The sequence below is a fragment of the Onychomys torridus genome, chromosome 13, assembly GCF_903995425.1.
Source record: "Onychomys torridus chromosome 13, mOncTor1.1, whole genome shotgun sequence".
Lineage (NCBI taxonomy): Eukaryota > Metazoa > Chordata > Mammalia > Rodentia > Cricetidae > Onychomys > Onychomys torridus.
The window spans coordinates 32,806,149-32,824,994 of record NC_050455.1 but is presented as its reverse complement, the minus strand read 5'-3'; the positions used below and the strand labels follow the sequence as shown (position 1 = coordinate 32,824,994).

General features: G+C 41.0%; 1 protein-coding gene across 1 annotated transcript; it reads left to right on the top strand.

Annotated features, from left to right (window-relative positions):
* The first annotated feature begins 64 nt into the window (after positions 1 to 64).
* Positions 65 to 5,643, top strand: Spink1 (serine peptidase inhibitor Kazal type 1). Its single transcript, XM_036204340.1, has 4 exons — positions 65 to 116; positions 1,884 to 1,915; positions 2,906 to 3,012; positions 5,598 to 5,643. Exons 1-4 carry the CDS (start codon positions 65 to 67, stop codon positions 5,641 to 5,643), a joined length of 237 nt encoding a protein of 78 aa, XP_036060233.1.
* Positions 5,644 to 18,846: the final 13,203 nt, after the last annotated feature.

Below are 18,846 nucleotides of genomic sequence, written 5' to 3'. Positions count from 1 at the left end.
CCACTCCTCAGTTTCTGAGAAGTACAGTGCAGACCTCCTGACCTTTGCGCCTGGATCTGCAGCCATGAAGGTGGCAATTATCTTTCTTGGTGCCTTGGTCCTGCTCAGTTTAGCAGGTAGGTGTGTTTGCATATTCTTCAAAAATTAATGTAAAAAAAAACCAAACCAAAACAACTTTACTGAATATATCTCCTAGAAATTTAGATAGTCTAGTGTTAGATCACTGGTGCCAGTTAATTGAAATGAAATCAATGGAGTGAATACCAAGAAGAATTATTTCTGGTGTGAATTACAGAAAGAAGTCATTTCTAACATAAATGAGGAAAGCATCTCTGGTAAGATGTGCCCAGAGATAGTCATGGCCTGCTCTAAAACAAGGCTGCTACTCCATTAGGAATGTGAGAGAGAAGAAAGGGTTTCAATCTAAAATACCCTTCTAACTCTAGAAATGGCTACTAGACTATATAAGACCAACTTACAAAACTGAAATTCTTATGAGCTTGCATAAAATGGGTAACAATGACTGCCATTTAGTTTGCATAAAAGTCATATTTTGAGTGATTAAAAGTTTGATGTTTGATCTGTAGGATGTTTAGAAAGAAAACATCCTGTTTGAACCAGTGAAGGAATGCTCAAACTTACCATGAGACTGTTGGGAGGTGATTCTGGTTGAGATGAGTTTGGCTTTTGTAACTGGCATTGATGAACATTTTCCCCTCCTGCTGCTCAGGCAGAACTTTGATGAGAGAGCCACATCTGTGCTGTGCTAAGAAAGGGGAGGCCATTGCTTATTGTTTTAGATAAATATTTATAGAAGAAAGGGGCCCTTTGTCCCACCTCAAGCCTAATAATTAATATAACTGTATGCCTGTAATAAGCTCCTGCTCATCAATTTTTAGACTCGTTTACATTCTGGATCCAAACGGACCCCAGCAGCCGCATCTTCTCTGATGAATTCCCCTGTTCTTTTTCATTTCTTCAGAGATCATTGATTAAAAATTAAGTTTTAGGAACATTTCTCCTTTGGGGTCTATCAGATTAGATTCTTTTCCCTGGTAAACTCATCTATATTCACACTTGCCATCTGCTTTAAAAACAAAACAAAAAACAAAAAAACAAAAAATACTTTTTGAGAGTATAACATAATTACATCATTTCCCCCTTCCCTTTTCTCCTTCCAAACCTACCTCCTTGCTCTCTTTCAAATTCAATTTTCTTTCATTGTTGTTACATATGAGCAAATGTATCGTATGCTTTGATGTCAGCAAGACTTGTTTTCTGAAGAATGGAATCTTTTCTGAACTACGTAAATACCCAAAAGACAACATGGACTTTAGTCAGTCAGTGTAATGTACCTGTGGGAAAAAGTTCTTTGGGCACTGATGGTGAGCTGGCAGGAAAGCCCCATTTTTAACACTATTTACAAAAGGAACTTTCATTCCAAGACCCCAAGGCTATTTCCCAGACTGCCACCCACACCCTGAGGTACAGATATTTCTAGTTCACTGACTGAGATGAAAATTCTACGGGATGCAAGAAGAACACTGATGGACATCCAGAAGGTGTCTGAATAATTAGTGCCTACATGTCTCAAACTCTGAGTACATAATTTCTATTCTCAAGGAAGTGGATTAGATTTTCTGAACTGCCAAATTGAAATGCTCAGTAACAGTCAAAATTTTACTTAATTCTTTTTAAGATCTCAGCAGGCAGGGAGTGGAGAATACCTATCCAGTGTCCTTGGAAGTCTGTGGAAATCAGAGGTGGGAAGTGGATAGTGAAAGCAGAGAAGTTTCTGCCAAAGCTGCAGTCTTTTGTAAATAAGAATAGATCTGGCTTCTTTATTTAGATCCTGGTTGACATGTCTAATTTATGTTTTCTAGGTAACACTACAGCCGACTTAAAGGGCAAAAAGGTAAAGAGAATTGCATAATTTCTTGTTTCTTTTATAAATTTTTTGGTTTTTTGTTTTTCGAGACTGGGTTTCTCTGTAGCTTTGGAAGCTGTCCTGGAGCTCGCTTTGTAGACCAGGCTGTCCTTGAACTCACAGGGATCCACCTGCCTCTGCCTCTCCAGTGCTGGGATTACAGGCGTGTGCCACCACTGCCCAGCTATTATTTCTTAATTCTCTAATTTCCTATGCAAGCTGTTAGAGAGGTGGAAGGAACGTCGCCCACGTATTGATCCATGAGGAATGAATGAGTGCCAGCAAAACAGAGCTGGTCGTGGACATCCTGGAACGGAGGGGTGATGATGCAACACCCAGGAACTGGAATTCAGGGTCTAAGAGTCATTAGCTATGTGACTTTACCTCAATTCATCACTTTGTGACTCTTCCATCATGGAAGAGTGGAATGATAACATTACAAGACAGTTATTGGGTAGATCAATGAATGGATAATTGACAGTGATTTTGATTATGGAGTGAGACTTTTTCCAATAGAATGATGCATAAAAATAGGACAGTGCCCCATGAAAGGTGTTTAATAATAATCAGCAGGGAAGACTATCCTGTTAGCAGCTGGCCTTCAGGATGCCAGCACACCAGGAAATGGGAGCTTGAGCATTTTCTTCTTCTTACCAAACCTTACCATAGCATCGTGATGTAAGTTGGGAACTGATGTTTCCCCAGTTTGCAGATGAAGCGAGTGAGATCAAGGGCGGAATTAGTAGACTGATGATGATATATAACTAGGAGATGGACCTAACTTGACTTTAAATCCGATTTTCTGATTCCAGGGCAGATTTCTTAGGTTGTTGTTATATTGTTTTCTTTTACAACATCCAGGGTCATTATCCTAATTGAATAAAATTAATTTAAGTTTAAAAAAAAACTTAAATACTTTATTGTAAGATCAAACATTGAAAAAATATAGAAAATGACTGTTCTTAATTCTGTATTTAGGCTAATTGCATTTATGGAGTTATAGGATGTCCCAGGAATTATGACCCTGTGTGTGGGATGGATGGAATTACATACCCCAATGAATGCAGCCTGTGTTCTGAAAACAGGTGAGGATAAAATCCAATTTATAAGTACTTATTTTAACTTATTTACCATTAGAATTCCACATATGTTATCCTATTGGAACCTAGGTCAATAAATAAACCTTTCTTTTCATAAATTTGGTAGATAATATGATTTAAAATCACTTAGATGATAAAGCCCTAATTTTCTTAGCAATATAGTTTATAGTCTAGATTTTCAAAAAGCCTATACATACAAAATACCTTTAATCTGAAAAAATAATTCTCGACATTGCTAAAATGGCATTTTCTGATGGTCCCCCAAATTAGCAAATGTGAGTTATATAGGTTTTAATGAACAGAAATATATTTTATAACATTTTAATCATGGAAATGAAATCCAGGCTCAGTGTAGTTTAATTTTCTGATGTATTTAAAGTTGGGGAACAGGAGTCACTCAGGACACTGGGACAAACAGACCTATCGGTGTTTCTCTTGCACTATGACCGTGCAGTCACCATGTGCCAGTCATTTTGCTAGTTTCCCATGTGCTTGTGACAGAAACAAACAAAACAAACAACAACAACCTCATGAGCATGTGTAAGAGCTTCTTATATGTGGTGGAATGAGAATGAGTTTCAACCAAACAACAGGGATCCCCCACGGGACAGGAACCACTTAGATTTTCTAGAATCGACTCCATGTTAAAGACTTCAGCTCAGGCTGTGACTATGTTGTCACTATTCCTCCGCTTGAATCTCCCCCCTATAATGCAAACTCTCTTCTGGGATGGCTCTAAAAGAGTTCAGAAAAGTCTCAGAGTTTATCCAGGACTGTAGACATTTTAGACCCCAAACACTAGGCGTACAGCTTTATGGTGAGTGTGCTGCCAAGTGTGTAAAATATGCCAGGCATGATAGCACATGCCTGCTACCCCCACACTGCAGCCCAAGACAGAAAAAAAAACTGAGTTCTAAACCGGTGTGTTCTTTCACCTGTCAGCCTGGGCTACAGGCTGAAGTCCTGGCTCAGGCGTTTGGGGAGGAACAGAGGAAACTTGTAGATTGAATACATTTGAAACCACTTGTTAATTTTCTCATGACCTATGTTGTTGACATTGAGGTCAAGCATCATTATTTCCATCCACAGGGAGGAGGAAAGCCCCATAACACCCTTGAGACTTGTGAAATCTCCCAGTGTAAGCTCTAAAGTCTGAAGGCCTCTATTTAGAACAAAGCATTCGGAAAATATGAGCAAAATGCTGAACACGCTCTCCTTTGACCTTTAAACCTACGGTTGCAATTAGCTCTTTGTATTCTTTCAAATACGTGTAAATGTAAGAGGCACATTCCACTGCCTAAAAGTGCAATGTTTTCTCCTGTGCTCTGAAATAATATTTATGTCTCAAGATAGGTTTGTCTTTCTCAAATGTAAGAGATGTTCTGAGGTTTCTATTGCCCATTAAAAGTCACACATACAAACAGCAAAAATGGACTCAGCAGGTTGTATCTGTTTATTTGTACACACACACACACACACACACACACACACACACATACACACATAAAGAAAAAGAGGCTATCAATTTGAAAGTGAATGGGTAATGAGGATTTGGACAGAGGGAACCCGAGAGAGGTTAGAGAAAGAAAGGGGAGAAGAAAAGTGATGTAATTATATTTTAATTAAAAATGTCATGTTTTTTTTTGAAGTTACACAAAAGTGACCTGTGTGGTAACTATTACTAGAACCAGGCTCTGAGTCTAACTACTGGGATTTGAGACGCTCAGAAAAGCACCAAACAGGCCTTTCCTATGATAGGTCCCATGTGTATCAGGCGCCTGCCAGGCATGTTAACTCAGGACATTATATGTCTTCTATGCTTTGTCAGAGAAGCTGTTAACAATTATTTTCTATAGGAAAGCAGTGACTGACAGAACTTTCTGTGGTGCTAGAAGTGTTTTCTGTCTGTGCAGGCCACTACAGAGCCATTGGCCATATGTGCTAGTCACAGTTAGTATACTGAGAAACTGAAGTGTTAATGTTGTTAAACTTTTAAGTGTAAGTAACCCAATGTGGCTAGTGAGCAGAGTGAACCAAAGTAAACAGCACAGCTGTGGATAACAGACTTATGTATGTGACTTTGAAATAGGCATTATTATAAGTTAATGTTAATGTTAAAGGGAAGAAACAATGCTTCCAGAAAATGTACATGTGAAAATAGATGAGTATCACATCTTCTCCAATAATAGAGAAAAATTGTTGCACTCCAGTCTAAGATTTCCATATTGTCAGTAAGTTTGCAACACCTGTAGTAAAAGAAACAGTGTTGAATTTGAGATTAATTTCAAAGGTTCCCAGTAACACCCCACTAGATCTGTAAATAGTAATGATAGAAATGTTTACTATTCCGTTGTATCCCATGTAAATACAACAGAAAGCAACAAATACTCAGTGAATAAGTGAGTGAATGAATGAACTGGAAAAAGAGAAAACTGGGAACAAAACATAAGCCTCTCTTTTTAAAGGGGGGAAACTATTTTTTAAGTTTCATTGTCATTCTCCCATCGTCACTTATTTGTGCCAATAATGTTCAAGCTGACCATTATTTGTTTTCTTCACCTCTTCTACAGGGAACGCCAGGTTCCTGTCCGCATTAGAAAATATGGGCCTTGCTGAAAGTCAAGATTTCAAACTCTTTTAAGACTACCATGACGCTTGGCTAGCCTGTTTGTTAAATAAATGCATCTGAATATATCTTGTTCTTCCCAAAGCTGTCTGATCAAAGGCATTGGTGAATATCTTGGGGATAGGGAACTTGGGAAAGATCCGGACTAGACTGAACTTCACCCATTAGTTCCTCACACCTGTAAAATCAGTCCTTAGAGATAATGACAATGCACAGTTGAGCACAATGTGCAATGAATAGAGTTTGGCTAAGAGTGAAGAATATATCCCATGCCATGCCCAGGAAGTTATCTGGCAAGGAGAAAGGGACCGTCTACCTAAGGAACTGAGTGTGAGCATTTTTGTGTGGCTTGCATTACTTCGTTTATGAGCCACCACAACTCTGCAGGGTTACTCTTAGCCTGTGAGTAAACTCGGAAAAGTAAAGTCACTTGACTAACACCACAGCCAACAAGCTGCAGGGATGCTCTTTTAGATTGTGGTTGGCCTGAAGGTCAGTGCTCCTGCCTTGAACTACATTCACCTCATGTAGATTATTGCCTTGACTTTCTTCAATAGGAATTCTAGATCATATCTCCATATTTTAAGATCTTCTGTGTCTATATTCAATAATAATGAATAAAATAGAAGCAAGGAAATATTCCCAAGGGGGAAAATATCTACAACTCCTTAACAAAAATAAAAGGAGAAGCAGCTTGAGATTCCAAGTCTCAAAAAATGAGTCTAAGATGGAGAGAGAGTAGAAAGCTAACACAGTGGGGCTGTGTCAGGATCTATAGCTCAGTGGGGAATGGGTCAGCCATTGAGCCGAAAATAATCAAGGCAAAGTTTTCTGCACTAGGGAAGCTAAGCTGTCTAGTCACCTACTTCTGATATGCCAAAATTCCTGTCTTGCAATTGAACTTTGACCACTAGAGGGGGATGTAGTCTAGCAACTGACCCAACTGAAGCAGCCTGCCAGCTCTCACTAAATGCCTTGCTAAGATTATGGATGCAAGATGGCTTCCAGCATCTTATCTGTGATGCTAGAGGACTCTTGAAGGACACCAAACATTAAAGAAGTCTGTGATGGTAAAATTAATTTAATCATTGGATGTTTTAAGTTGCCACATGTAGTTAGACCAGTCTGCAAGTCCACAAGGAAAAAAATGATTTGAGTTTTTTAAAAAATATATATAATTATAAGTTAATCTCAAATCATATATCTTTAATGGCTTTGCTTCCTGGGCCTATCAGAAGGCATGTAGATTCTATGTGCATGTCTGGTGGTTACACTTCAAAAGGGTGCATTCATGAACCAGAACATGCTTAAAAGAGACTCTGAGCATTAATACCAATATAAAACTTCAACCTATAAAGAACAATTAAATTAAGGGAAACTGGCTGACAGGAAAACCCTGTACCACTGGAAGGGTCCCTCCAAATAATTCAAGGGTTAAGACTATTGAACAGTTCAGCTCTAAACATCTGTATCATACACACACACACACACACACACACACACACACACACACACATGCCAGATTTCAGGGAACACTGAGGAAGAAGTAGAAATAATATAAAAGTCAGAGAAAGAGGAGTTGTGTGAAATGCTATCTATAGTTACCTGTACAGGACCTATACAAAGTGGCATCCATCAATATCCCATTATTAATGAGGAAGGGGCTCATGAGGGTCACATCCCTGTCTGAGAAGCTATTGACAGCTAATGAGTGTGAAAGCCAACAACACTCATTGAACGTATTAGGTCATTTTAAAAAAAAGTATAACAGAGGTGTTTTGACATCAGTGTTTTAAAATACAACATATTTCTTAATTCGCTGAGACTGTTATATGTATGCAATATATTCTGATCATATTTACACATCCCCAGCTCCTCCCTTCCAACTCCTTCTGAGTTTCCCTTCCCTAAGTGTCCCCTTCCAACTTTATGCCCTGTTTTTAAAATAACTCACTGAGTTCAATTAGCGCTGCTCATAAACTCATAAACGTAGCACTACCCACTGGTACTGTCAGTCTACCAAAGACTGCACCCCTAAAGAAAATTGTTTCTACCTCCCCTAGGAGCCATCAGCCATCAATAGCTTTTCATTTAAGGGTAGGTACTTCTGTGTTCCTCTCATATTTATGCTGGAATGTTGATTGGCTTGATCTTATATAGGTAATTACAGGTGCTGGTGTGTTCCTGGGGGCAAGAAAGCTGTCATGTCCAGAGAACAGTTTTCCCTAAGTCCTTCCTGACCTCTGGATCTTAAGATATTTCCACCCTCTTCTGGAAAAGGGAAAATCCATTTTCTTCGATGAAGTGATACAAGATGTTTCAACCTTATTCTAGGGCAGGCCCATGCTCAGGAACAGTTGCCCACACATATAGAACTCCATGTTTTATAATGACTTTTATCTTTTGATTTTTGTTTCAGTTGTTTTTAAGAGAAAGAAAAAACATGAAGTTGTGAGGGGGTAGAAGTCGGGGAGAATCTGGGAAGAGTAAGAATGTAATAAAATATACTGTATGAAATTCTGGGGGAGAGAGGTGCAACATTCATTTATGGCAGATCTCTCCACACAGACTTGTTCTCTGTACCTTCAACAGTTGGGGGTCTCTGTATGCTTCTTTGATAAGGACGAGAAGTCTCAGATGCTTCTTTGATAAGGACTGAGAGCTGCACTATTTATGGATATAGATGTATGCTTTTGGAAATCAGATTGATACTATGTCCATTTAGCTTTTGGAAATCAGATTGATACTATGTCCATTTAGCAGAATAATACTGGAAGGTTTACCCCTAGGGCTTATAGGTCCACAAGTTTGGGTTTTTGGCAAGATTTACAGTACCAAAAATTTCCTCGTGTGGAACAGGCTTCAAATTCATTATAAAGGTTAATTACCCCAGTAGCATGCAAGTCACCTGTCATATCTTGCCAGAACAGCCAATTTTTTAGCTCCCAGCATTCATAACTGAGTAAAATGTTGCCCTTTCTCCCCAAGTATTTGCACAGCACTTTCTGGTCCCCTGAAAGACAGCTAGCTTGGCAGAAGCTCCTAGGTCACTTCTAGCTTGATTTCTCTCTGACTAGAAGATTTGGTATTTTCTTCAATAGAATCTTACCAGGAAGTTCTGACTGCAAAGGAAATCAATGGGAAAAAAAATCTGTATTATTTGGAAAGCCTCTTGGATCCCACTAACCACCAACTTTTTAATATAGTCACTTGTAGCTTCTAGGAGAAACATCATGTATGGTAACTCAATTTAAACAATATATAAGTTTGTGAAATAGTGGGTTTCTCTATAGGTTTTCAAATATTGACAGCATTGCTTAATCTCCCCCCAACTTCTTTCCCTTATTACCTTCTCATTCCTCTACTTTGCCTATCCCCCATTAGTCCCGTTTCTTTCTTCATAACACTCTCTCTCGTTCTACTACATCTCCTCCCTTAAGATCTTTCTTTTCCCCTCCCCCCTCCAAAGGCCCCTTTCTAGTTTCCTGGCTTCTACAAGCACTTTGAGATAACACACAAATCTGAAAATGCATTCAATGCTGGAAAGTCAAATGCCAAATCCTTCTCATGTGTGGACCCAACCATCAGGTCATTAGATTTGTATGTTTGCTGATAAGCTTTTTACAAAACCCCGTGGCTCAGTCCTGGCAAGGCACTTGAAGGTCCTTAAGTTGCTGTCCTAAATTTTTACTCATCTTAGATTCCAGGAACAGTAAATCTCACCAGCATCTATTATTGAAACTCACCCCATACCTTGTATAGGAGCCATTATCCTATATTGGAAACTGAGGCAGTCTGCAAACAAGAATGACCATCCTTTGAGAAGTAAATCACTCACTCAAAAAACAATGGTGATGACTCCTTCTCCGAAGCTGTCTGGGGTACCAGGGTTGAGATACTACCTCACTCTTCTGCACACAACCAGAAGAACCACATTAAAAACTTGTAATGGCCTATAAAGGCAAGCTCTCTAGAGCTTTCTATTTTTTGAATTTATAAACTTTATTATTAAAAACTGTCAAATAAAATAAGCATTATACACCAAAATAAACCAGACCCAAAGTTTATATGTCTCAGTGGACTTCTATCCAGTTAGAAAAGGCATTCTGAAACTGTAGAGCCTCACATTGGATTTTACACTTGCATTATTTATGTATACATATTTTTAGGTACTTATTCACCACCAAACCTGAACAATTCATGGCAGCATTAGAACTAGAAAAAAGCAATAAGCTTTAAATACTCTTTCATAACTTGTATCTATTACTTGCATCCAGTCTTTCCTCATTCCATGATATTTAGCCTTTCTTGTTCTCTTTACTATTTGTTATACTGAACCCACATGTATGTTTGTTTACATATGTCCATATAATACTGGTTAAGTTCTACATATGAGAAAGAATATGTGGGTTTTTTTCTTTCTGAGCTTGTTCAACCTCACTTAATATTATACATTCTAAGTCCATCCATCTTCCTGCAAATTTTATAATTTCATTTTACTTTATCTCTCTCTATAAATATATATAACACATCTTTATTATTAATTCCTCTGTTGTTGGACAACTAGGCTGATTCCAATTATTTGTTATAGTAAATAAAGCAACAATACATATTGTTGTTAAAATATCTCTGTGGTAGGATATTGAGTTCTCTGGGTATATGTGTTAGTATTTAAGCGGCGCTAGGAACACGTCCCGAACACAAGACAACAGAAGAGTTTTATTAAAGAGGATAGAGGTGACAGGCCTGTGTGAAACACACGTGGGTGAGGAGATAAGTGGGGGGAGAGAGACTCATGCAAGATGGCACCGGCTTTTTAAAGGTTGGGCCGCACATGCGTACAGGAACTCCTGTGGGTACTCCACGCATGCACGTAGATTACATGACTGCGCGCGCGCTTTACACAACCACGTAAAGCCACAGAGTCCTGGTCCTGCAAGATGTCTGACTTGGAGATGGCTATTTTGAACCAGAAATAGTTAGGCGGTCCGCTGGGCAAGCCCAACCATGTGGACATGTAATTATCTATCATTCCCCGACTCTCATGTTTTAAAAAAGAAAAAAATGTGAATAGATGGGTATGGGACGCCATTTCTCTCAAAGACTGCTTCAGGCTGAATGGTGGATGTTGATTGGTTCTTGGGGGGAGATGGGGAAGCTGCCTGAAGTCCTGGGATGAAGTCCTGCAGCTGTCCATGCTCCATGGTGTGGCTGGGAACCTTCTATCTGACAAAACACTGGTGACATAAAAAGCTTAGACAAAAGACTCATTATTGTTTTGTTTTTGGAGTTGACATTTATCTGAGGTAGATCTGGCCTGTCTGGATGGAGACATGTTAAAAAGGTGGCTGTGATGTTTTAGTACTCTGCTTAAATTTTTACCTGAGACAAGCCTTATTTGAGGTGGTTTATTTAAGGCACCTGCTTGCTTTGTTAGTTTAGCATTTGGGATACACAGGTGATCAGTTGTTGAGTACAGTGATAGATTGTTATATCCTTACCGCCTGGATATTTTGATGGTCCCTTTTGCTTCCGGCTCTATGTGGCCCTAGTTGGGAAAGGGGTGATACCTTATTCCTCTGGAATTGGTGACAAGGCAGTGGATCCTGGTGTCCTCTGGAGCTTGAGAGTGGAAGAGAACTTTTTTTTAAATTAGGTACAAGGCAAAGATCATGGCCCTGTCTTTATGCACATGAGAAACACAGGCGGTAACTTTGAAATGAGACAATGAGCTCTTATCTTAGTTGGAAATCCTTCTCACTAAGTAACTCTGAAAGTCCAATTAAATCTGGTGAGGTAAGTAAGGCTGTCCTCTGTTCCCGACAATAGAAAGGAGGAGTGACATCCTAAAACTCCCAGGACTGAGTCAATGGCTATGGTGTCCAGAAGGAATGAAACTGATCGCTTCCCTGCTGAGTTCTGGGTTCACTGCTGTGTCTGTAGCCAAGCCTACTTTTGCTGGAGGTCTTAGCTTGATGTACCCATGCATCTTGGTGCCTGGGGGCAGTCAGCTGACTGGTTGTCTTTCTAGGCAGCACAAGGACAAGGCTGTTGATGGGCAGGGCATTCGCTAGCCTGTGGCCTTTTTCATTTAAAACAGGGACCCAACAGCTTTTGGGAGTCAGCGAGTGCCAGCATTTGGCAATTTTGTTTTCAGGCTTTTCTTTCCTGGCATACCTTAAATGCCACAGATGACTCTTTTGCCCGTGGGGTCAGGAGCCTTGTTCTCCAGATACTTAACTTTAGCCGGGAACAAGAGATGGATTCTACTCTGTATCCTGAATTTTCTCTGATGATTGGTGGCTTAAGGACAGCTTTTGGAAGATCTGCCAGTAGGCAGACTGTAAACTGATCCTTTGGAAGACTTGCCTGAGGCTATAAGCTGATTTTTCTGGCTTAGGAGCCATCCCGATTATTGTAAACTTAATTGTTTAGATCTCAGCTGCTTTTAGACCCGTCTGTGGTTCTCAAGGCAGTTTGAGAATGAGTGGGTGGAGTTAAGGTGAGTTAGGGCAAGTCTTAGAAACCGCCCAAGCCCAAGAATTTGATCCCGCCCACCCGGTGCGAAAGTCAGACAGAAAAGGTTACAAGTGGCAGACACCTTAGTGGGAAAGGAAAGAAAGGGTTTAGAGCTTTAGCAGAAAGCTTGGAGATGAAGCAACTCTTATTTTCCCTTTTGCTGGCTGAAGTACCTGCCACACTGTTATGTGGTCAGGTTTACCGGTACCGGAAAGCTGTTAAGCGGCCAGATTTACTGGTACCTGCCCCATCCGCCAATGAAAGTGGGCAGTATCTGCCCTCTGTCTCATGGCTGTAACTGAGTGGAAAATAAAGAAAATTAAAATAACAAACCGGGATCAGACTTCAACTCAGGCATCCTGAAAATGAAGTAAGGTCTAAGATCAGCTCAAATCCCTCCCTTTCGTCAAGGGATGGGAGGAGCTGCGACTGTGCTGCTGTGGGTCCACCCGGTAGACCCCAGACGCCATTTTTGCTCGGAGCAAAAATGTGCCTGCCTTGCCAGCACAGCCTGGACAACCCCCGGGATTGTCCGTCGCAAACATATAGCTCAGATTTCAGCCATTAGAACAGCAGACTCACTGTAAAAAAATCGTGGCGGTATCAATAGTGGAAAGCTGCGCTTCTCATGGCTGACCACCACCCGCGGCGGCCAGCTGGAGGTGCGTGCTGGTTGGTGGAAGAATCACAAGCCATGATTACCTTTCTAGAGCTATTGAGAAGAAAGCTAAGATAAAGAGCAACTCTTTCCATTTGCCTGTTCGCTGGCCAGAATTAGATAACTCCCGTAAAATATCGGGATTTTTTGTTGGTTTTTAAAGCATGCTTGGGCCATCTCTCAGTACAGAGACAGATAAGCTTAGGAATCTGTAAGTAGGGCTGATCGAGTTGGAAGCCTTATTTCCCATGTCTGCAGCGGATAGACAAAAATGAAAAATAAACATGATCCGGAGCTAAGAGGTCTAGTGGATCTCGGGCACAAGCCGCCTTATCAGGTCGTCAGCCGATAAGCAGGGGCCCACCACTGTGTGAGGCAAGGGCTCCCAGGGAGCCCTCAATGCCCAGCCGCTCCGTCGGGCTCGAAGAACGTGCCGGCTTCACACAGCCCCCAGGACGCACCTGACGGTGGTGGTCCCTTCACGAAATCTCAAGCTGCAGACGTGGGAGGTGACTGGAAATCCGGGCCCACAATGGGGGCCAGGGTAGCCAGTAAAGAAAAGGGGAAAACTCACCAATCAGTAGTGGTGTTGCATGTGGATTTGTGCGACCAGGCTAATGGAGAGTGATCTGTCGCGAACGGAGCAGAGTTCCTGTGTGTGTAGTGTAGTTTTGATCCCGGTTCCTGGGTTTCCAGGCGCAGAGCACCCAGAAGCGCCCGTTTCCACACAGCACCAATGTTAGTATTTAAGCGGCGCTAGGAACACGTCCCGAACATGACAAGACAACAGAAGAGTTTTATTAAAGAGGATAGAGGTGACAGGCCTGTGTGAAACACACATGGGTGAGGAGATAAGGGGGGGGAAGAGAGAAAGAGACTCAGGCAAGATGACACCGGCTTTTTAAAGGTTGGGCCGCACATGCGTACAGGAACTCCTGTGGGTACTCCACGCATGCATGTAGATTACATGGCTGCGCTCGAGCTTTACACAACCACGTAAGGCCACAGAGTCCTGGTCCCGAGAGATGTCTGACCTGGAGATGGCTATTCTGAACCGGAAATAGTTAGGCAAGCCCAACCATGTGGACATGTAATTATCTATCAATATGCCCAGAAGTGAAATAGCTGGGTCACATAGTAGCTCTAGTTTTAATTTTTGAGAAATCTCTAAAATGATTTCCATAATAGCCATATTAATTTCCACCCCCACCAACAGTGAATAAGAGTTCCTTTCTCGGCACATCATCCATAACATTTGTTATCACACTTGGATGATAGTCCTCTGACTGGGTAGTAGCTCAAAGTAGTTTGAGCTTGCATTTCTCTGATGACTAGGAATATTAAAAGAAATAGTTGCTGGCCATTTCCACTCCTGTTTTAGTTAACTGTCTATTCATTTAATTTGCCCATTTCTTGGACTTTTAGGGACCCTCACTCAAGTAAAGCCAGATTCTTTGCTTTGTTACGGAAAGAATTTCAGGAAGGTTCAGTACAAGGCAGTTTACTAAAAGTGATTTTAATGTAGATCCAATAATAAGGATTAAAAGGAAGCACTAGGAAAAAAGTAAGACAGAACTAAGAGCATGAATGGATACTTCTCAAAGGGAGGGGGCCACACTTCACTGTCTGTACAGTCACCACACAGAGGACTTTTGTGGGTTTTTTAAAAGTTATTTTCAAAGAGTGGCTTAGGAACTAAAGTGAGATCACAGGAAAATTCCAGATGTGCATCCAGAAGCAAAGTGATCTGTGCTATAAAAAAAAAAAAATTAATAGTCTAGTTTGTCAGATTCCCAGAAAATATCTTGGGCAGAAATGAAGCTATCCCTGAGGTCACATATGCTCTGGCTTTAACACTTGCTTATCGCTATTTCAACATAAAAGAAATATTTTCCCTGTATTCAAATCCTTCACATTAATTGTTAGTTGTGTGGGAATTTTTGGTTCTCAGCTAATTAGAGGCTTCAATCAGACTCTGAAATCAGGGGCTCCTTTCCTTCCCGTGTCCTCATACTGCTCCCTGTCTTTTTCTATTGCCCATAGCCATCTCCCAGAAGCAGAAGAGGGATCTTCTCAAGAAAGCTGGATACAATGGGTTGGGGATTTAGCTCAGTGGTAGAGTGCTTGTCTAGCAAGCACAAGGCCATGGATTCAATCCTCAACTCAAAAAAAAAAAAAAAAAGAATTTCTTTCTCGCCAGGGCGATGGTGGTGCATGCCTTTAATCCCAGCACTCGGGAGGCAGAGCCAGGTGGATCTCTGTGAGTTCGAGCCCAGCCTGGGCTACCAAGTGAGTCCCAGGAAAGGCGCAAAGGACACATGTGGTAGTTTGAATGATAGATTTGAATACCTGATCAGCAGGAGTGGTGCTATTTGAAAAGATTACCAGGTATAGCCATGTTGGAGGAAAGTGAGACACTGGGGGTGGGCTTTGTAGTTTCAATAAGCCCAGAATCTCTCTCTTCCTGCTGCCTGCAAATCTGGATGTAGAACTCTCAGCTACTTCTTCAGCACCATGTCTGCTTGCATGCTGCTATGCTACCTGTCATGATGATAATGGACTAAACCTCTCAAACTGTAAGCAAGCCTCAATTCAATGCTTTCTGTTGTGGAGGGGCCCCAAAATAGCTTGACCACATAGCAGCCATGACAGGCTTAGGGGCCTAGACACAGCTTCTGTGACAGGCTTACTGGCAAGGCCACACACAGATCCAGGAAAAGCCTTAAACTGATACCACCCAGGGGTAAGGAAGTAACTGACGTCCCAAACATTCCCAACATTAGATAAGGTGGCCTGAGGTCCTTGAGTCTAGTTCACACCTATTTTTTTGTTTTACAGATACCCCTAGACAATTGTCAGCCAATCAGGGTCCTGGACCCTGGAAATCCCTTTACCCCAACCTCTGCCATGATAAAAAACCTGCCCCACCTGAGCTCAGGGCTCTCTGTTCTCTCGTGGCTATGGGACAGACAAAGGGACCAATCTCTGGAACTTGAAATAAAGGCCCTTTGCTTTTACATTTGGGATTTGGTTTCTGTGGTGGTCTTTTGGGGTCCCCATGATCTTAAGAGTTACCATGGTCATGGTGTCTTTTTGCAGCAATAGAACACAGACCAGACAACATAATATGAGAATACCTAGGAAGCATTGTGTGTGATTATTAGAAATTTGAACCAGAAAGTAAAATATCTCAATTTTGCTCTTAGGCTTCCTCAGATCAGAATCAGGGGCATTAAAACTCCCTCATTGTAAGGATTCTGTCCTTAATTGCGTCATCAGCCTGCGAAGGTGTATCCCAGCCTAAAAAGTGGGCGGACCCTCTGTACGCCCCTTTCTCTTTCTGCACTCTCTCCTTCCATACCCGCCTTTCTCTCTCTTTCTCTCTCTCTCTCTCTCTCTCTCTCTCTCTCTCTCTCTCTCTCTCTCCCTTTCTCTCCCAATAAAGCTCTAAAAGGTAACTATGGTGCACTGACTCTTCCATCCAGTACTCTCCTCCATCGGCATGGCCGCTGGGGGCAGCGGCCTTAACCAACACTCATCATTATCTATAGTGCTGCGGGATATTTGATTGCACTGTGACACTCTGAGATGGTTAATAAAGTTAAACCTTGAATTAAGGGGTGGAGTCTACAACTAGGTGACTGGAATTAGTCGTAGAAATTTTGAAAGACTGAGATAGAGAGGCAAAGGAGAGATAGAGAGGGGCTTGGAGAGATGTGTGGCTTTTTCAGTCTGGGGAGATAGAAGGAGTCATTCCTCACTGCTTTCTTGATCTATCACGGTTGTACTCCAATATCTGACTCAAGTTTTTATTAATAATAGGACAATTTAGGTAAATGCTTCACTGTACTTTTCACCTTTTTCATCATACAAGTTCAGCTACCCTGGGAGCACACAAGGGCACTGATGCCAAATCACTGTGAGGACAAGGTACAAGCTGCTGTTGAGCCTGGTGTTCTATGTTTACCTGTTCACTGGCTCATTCATTCACTCAACACATGCTGGTCACCTACTGAGTGTTAAATGCTATTCACTATTCTAATCAGTGGGGATTAGTATTCAACCAGTCAGAGAGGGATGCCATCCCTCTTGGAGCTCATACTCAAGTGGAAGAGGAACATTCATCATCAAAAGCAAGTTAACACACAGATGTTTTCAAATAATGTTAAGAACTACAGAGGAAAGAAATGTGGCGATGTAATAAAAGGGATGGTCAGGCACAGGAAAGGGGGCCACAGTAGATTAAACATAGACAAGGATTATTATAGCAACCTCTATCAAGAGGTAGAACTGGTTTCCTACCCTACATTTTGGCTAATTTTGTTTCAGACTTTTACCAAAAGAATGCAGTTGAGGTAATAACAGATGTTCCGTTTCAGAGAACACCCCAAGAGACATTGTAGTTTCTGTTCTCATCCTCTTCAAATCTGAGATGCCCTGATTGATGGAAGGGTCTTACGGGTAAAACTTTAAATAGATCCATTGTGGAAACTCAGACTGATGAGGAAGGCAGCCTCAAGGTGATCTCTTAGTTCCCAGCTGACCACAGGTGCCAACAGGATACAGCAGACAGGTTAGCCCTGAAAAGCCTGAAACAGTTCCATTGAGTTATGAGCAAATGAACAAAGCTACACAACAACAGACAACTGAAATTGAAACAAAGATGTTTTCAGCTTTAACTGGAGTTGTCGTCAGGAGGGCATCAGCAAGGTGTCTATATTTGAAAAGAAACCTAAGTAATAATAGCCAAGCCAGCCATGCAGAGATTCATGGAACATATTTCTAGGCAAATGCAAATAAGTTCCTAAGACTGGAAGAATAAAATAAGATGTACCACAGAAAACTATGTACGGAGCAAGATGAGTGCCGGGAAAGAAAGGTAACATAGGGACAGGAGATGAGGCAGGAGAGCAAGAGGGGCTGTATCATGTGGAACCTGGTAGACTGTGGTCTCAACATCAGATTTCATCCTAGATAAAGCAAAAGGTTCATGAGAGATTTTAGGAGTAAAGTATTTTAACAAATAAATATTATCTCAAGAACAGATCACAGAAGTGGTAAATAAGACCAGTTAAAAGGCAGTTGAGTTATTCCAAACTACAGACTGAATAGAATGACTTTGCATGGTACTGACTTTGAAAATGAAGGAAATACTTAGATTGCATTTTAGATATAAAAGCTATAGGGCTAACATGATCTGGATGAACTGAATGGCTGAGGAGAGAAAATAATCAAGAATGCCTCTACGTTTGAGCCAAAATCAGATGGATGAATCACAGAGAAATACACTGACAGCAAAAAAAAAAAAAAAAAAAAAAAAGGCAACAAAGATTAAATTTTGATGATGTTTCATTATCTGGTGTGGAGATGCAGAGAAGGTAATTGGCTATCTGTCTGGATACAGGGTAGAATACACAGAGAAATGAATTTGCAATTCTTTAGCATGTTAGTGGTATTTAAAGCCATAGATAAACATAACTACCGAGTGTGAATGAATAAAAAGGTTTACTCACATAGAGATGAGATAAAAAGAGTGACCTGTTAAATGCATAAAAATTAACCATCCGAAATCATGAAAGACACACTACCAAACATCAGATCTTTAAAAGAATGGGGCTGGAGATGGCTCAGAGGTTAAGAACACTGGCTATTCTTCCAGAGGTCCTGAGTTCAATTCCCAGCACCCACATGGTGGCTCACAACCATCTGTAATGAGATCTGGCTCTCTCTTCTGGCCTGCAGGGATACATGCAAACAGAACACTGTATATGTAATAAATAAATAAATCTTTTAAAAAAATAAAAGAATGGGACCTAAAGCTATCTAGAAGTTTAATGATGGTCTGGAGGAAGGTCTGGTGGACATTTTCACAGAGAAGTCACCAGTGACAAAATCAAGAACAATTTCAAAGAAATAATCAAACTAGAAGGCTACTATGGGATGAATTGAAGAATGAACAGGGAAGAAAGGATGGAGTAAAGATAACTATTTGAGTAAGTTTTGCTGATAAGGAGAA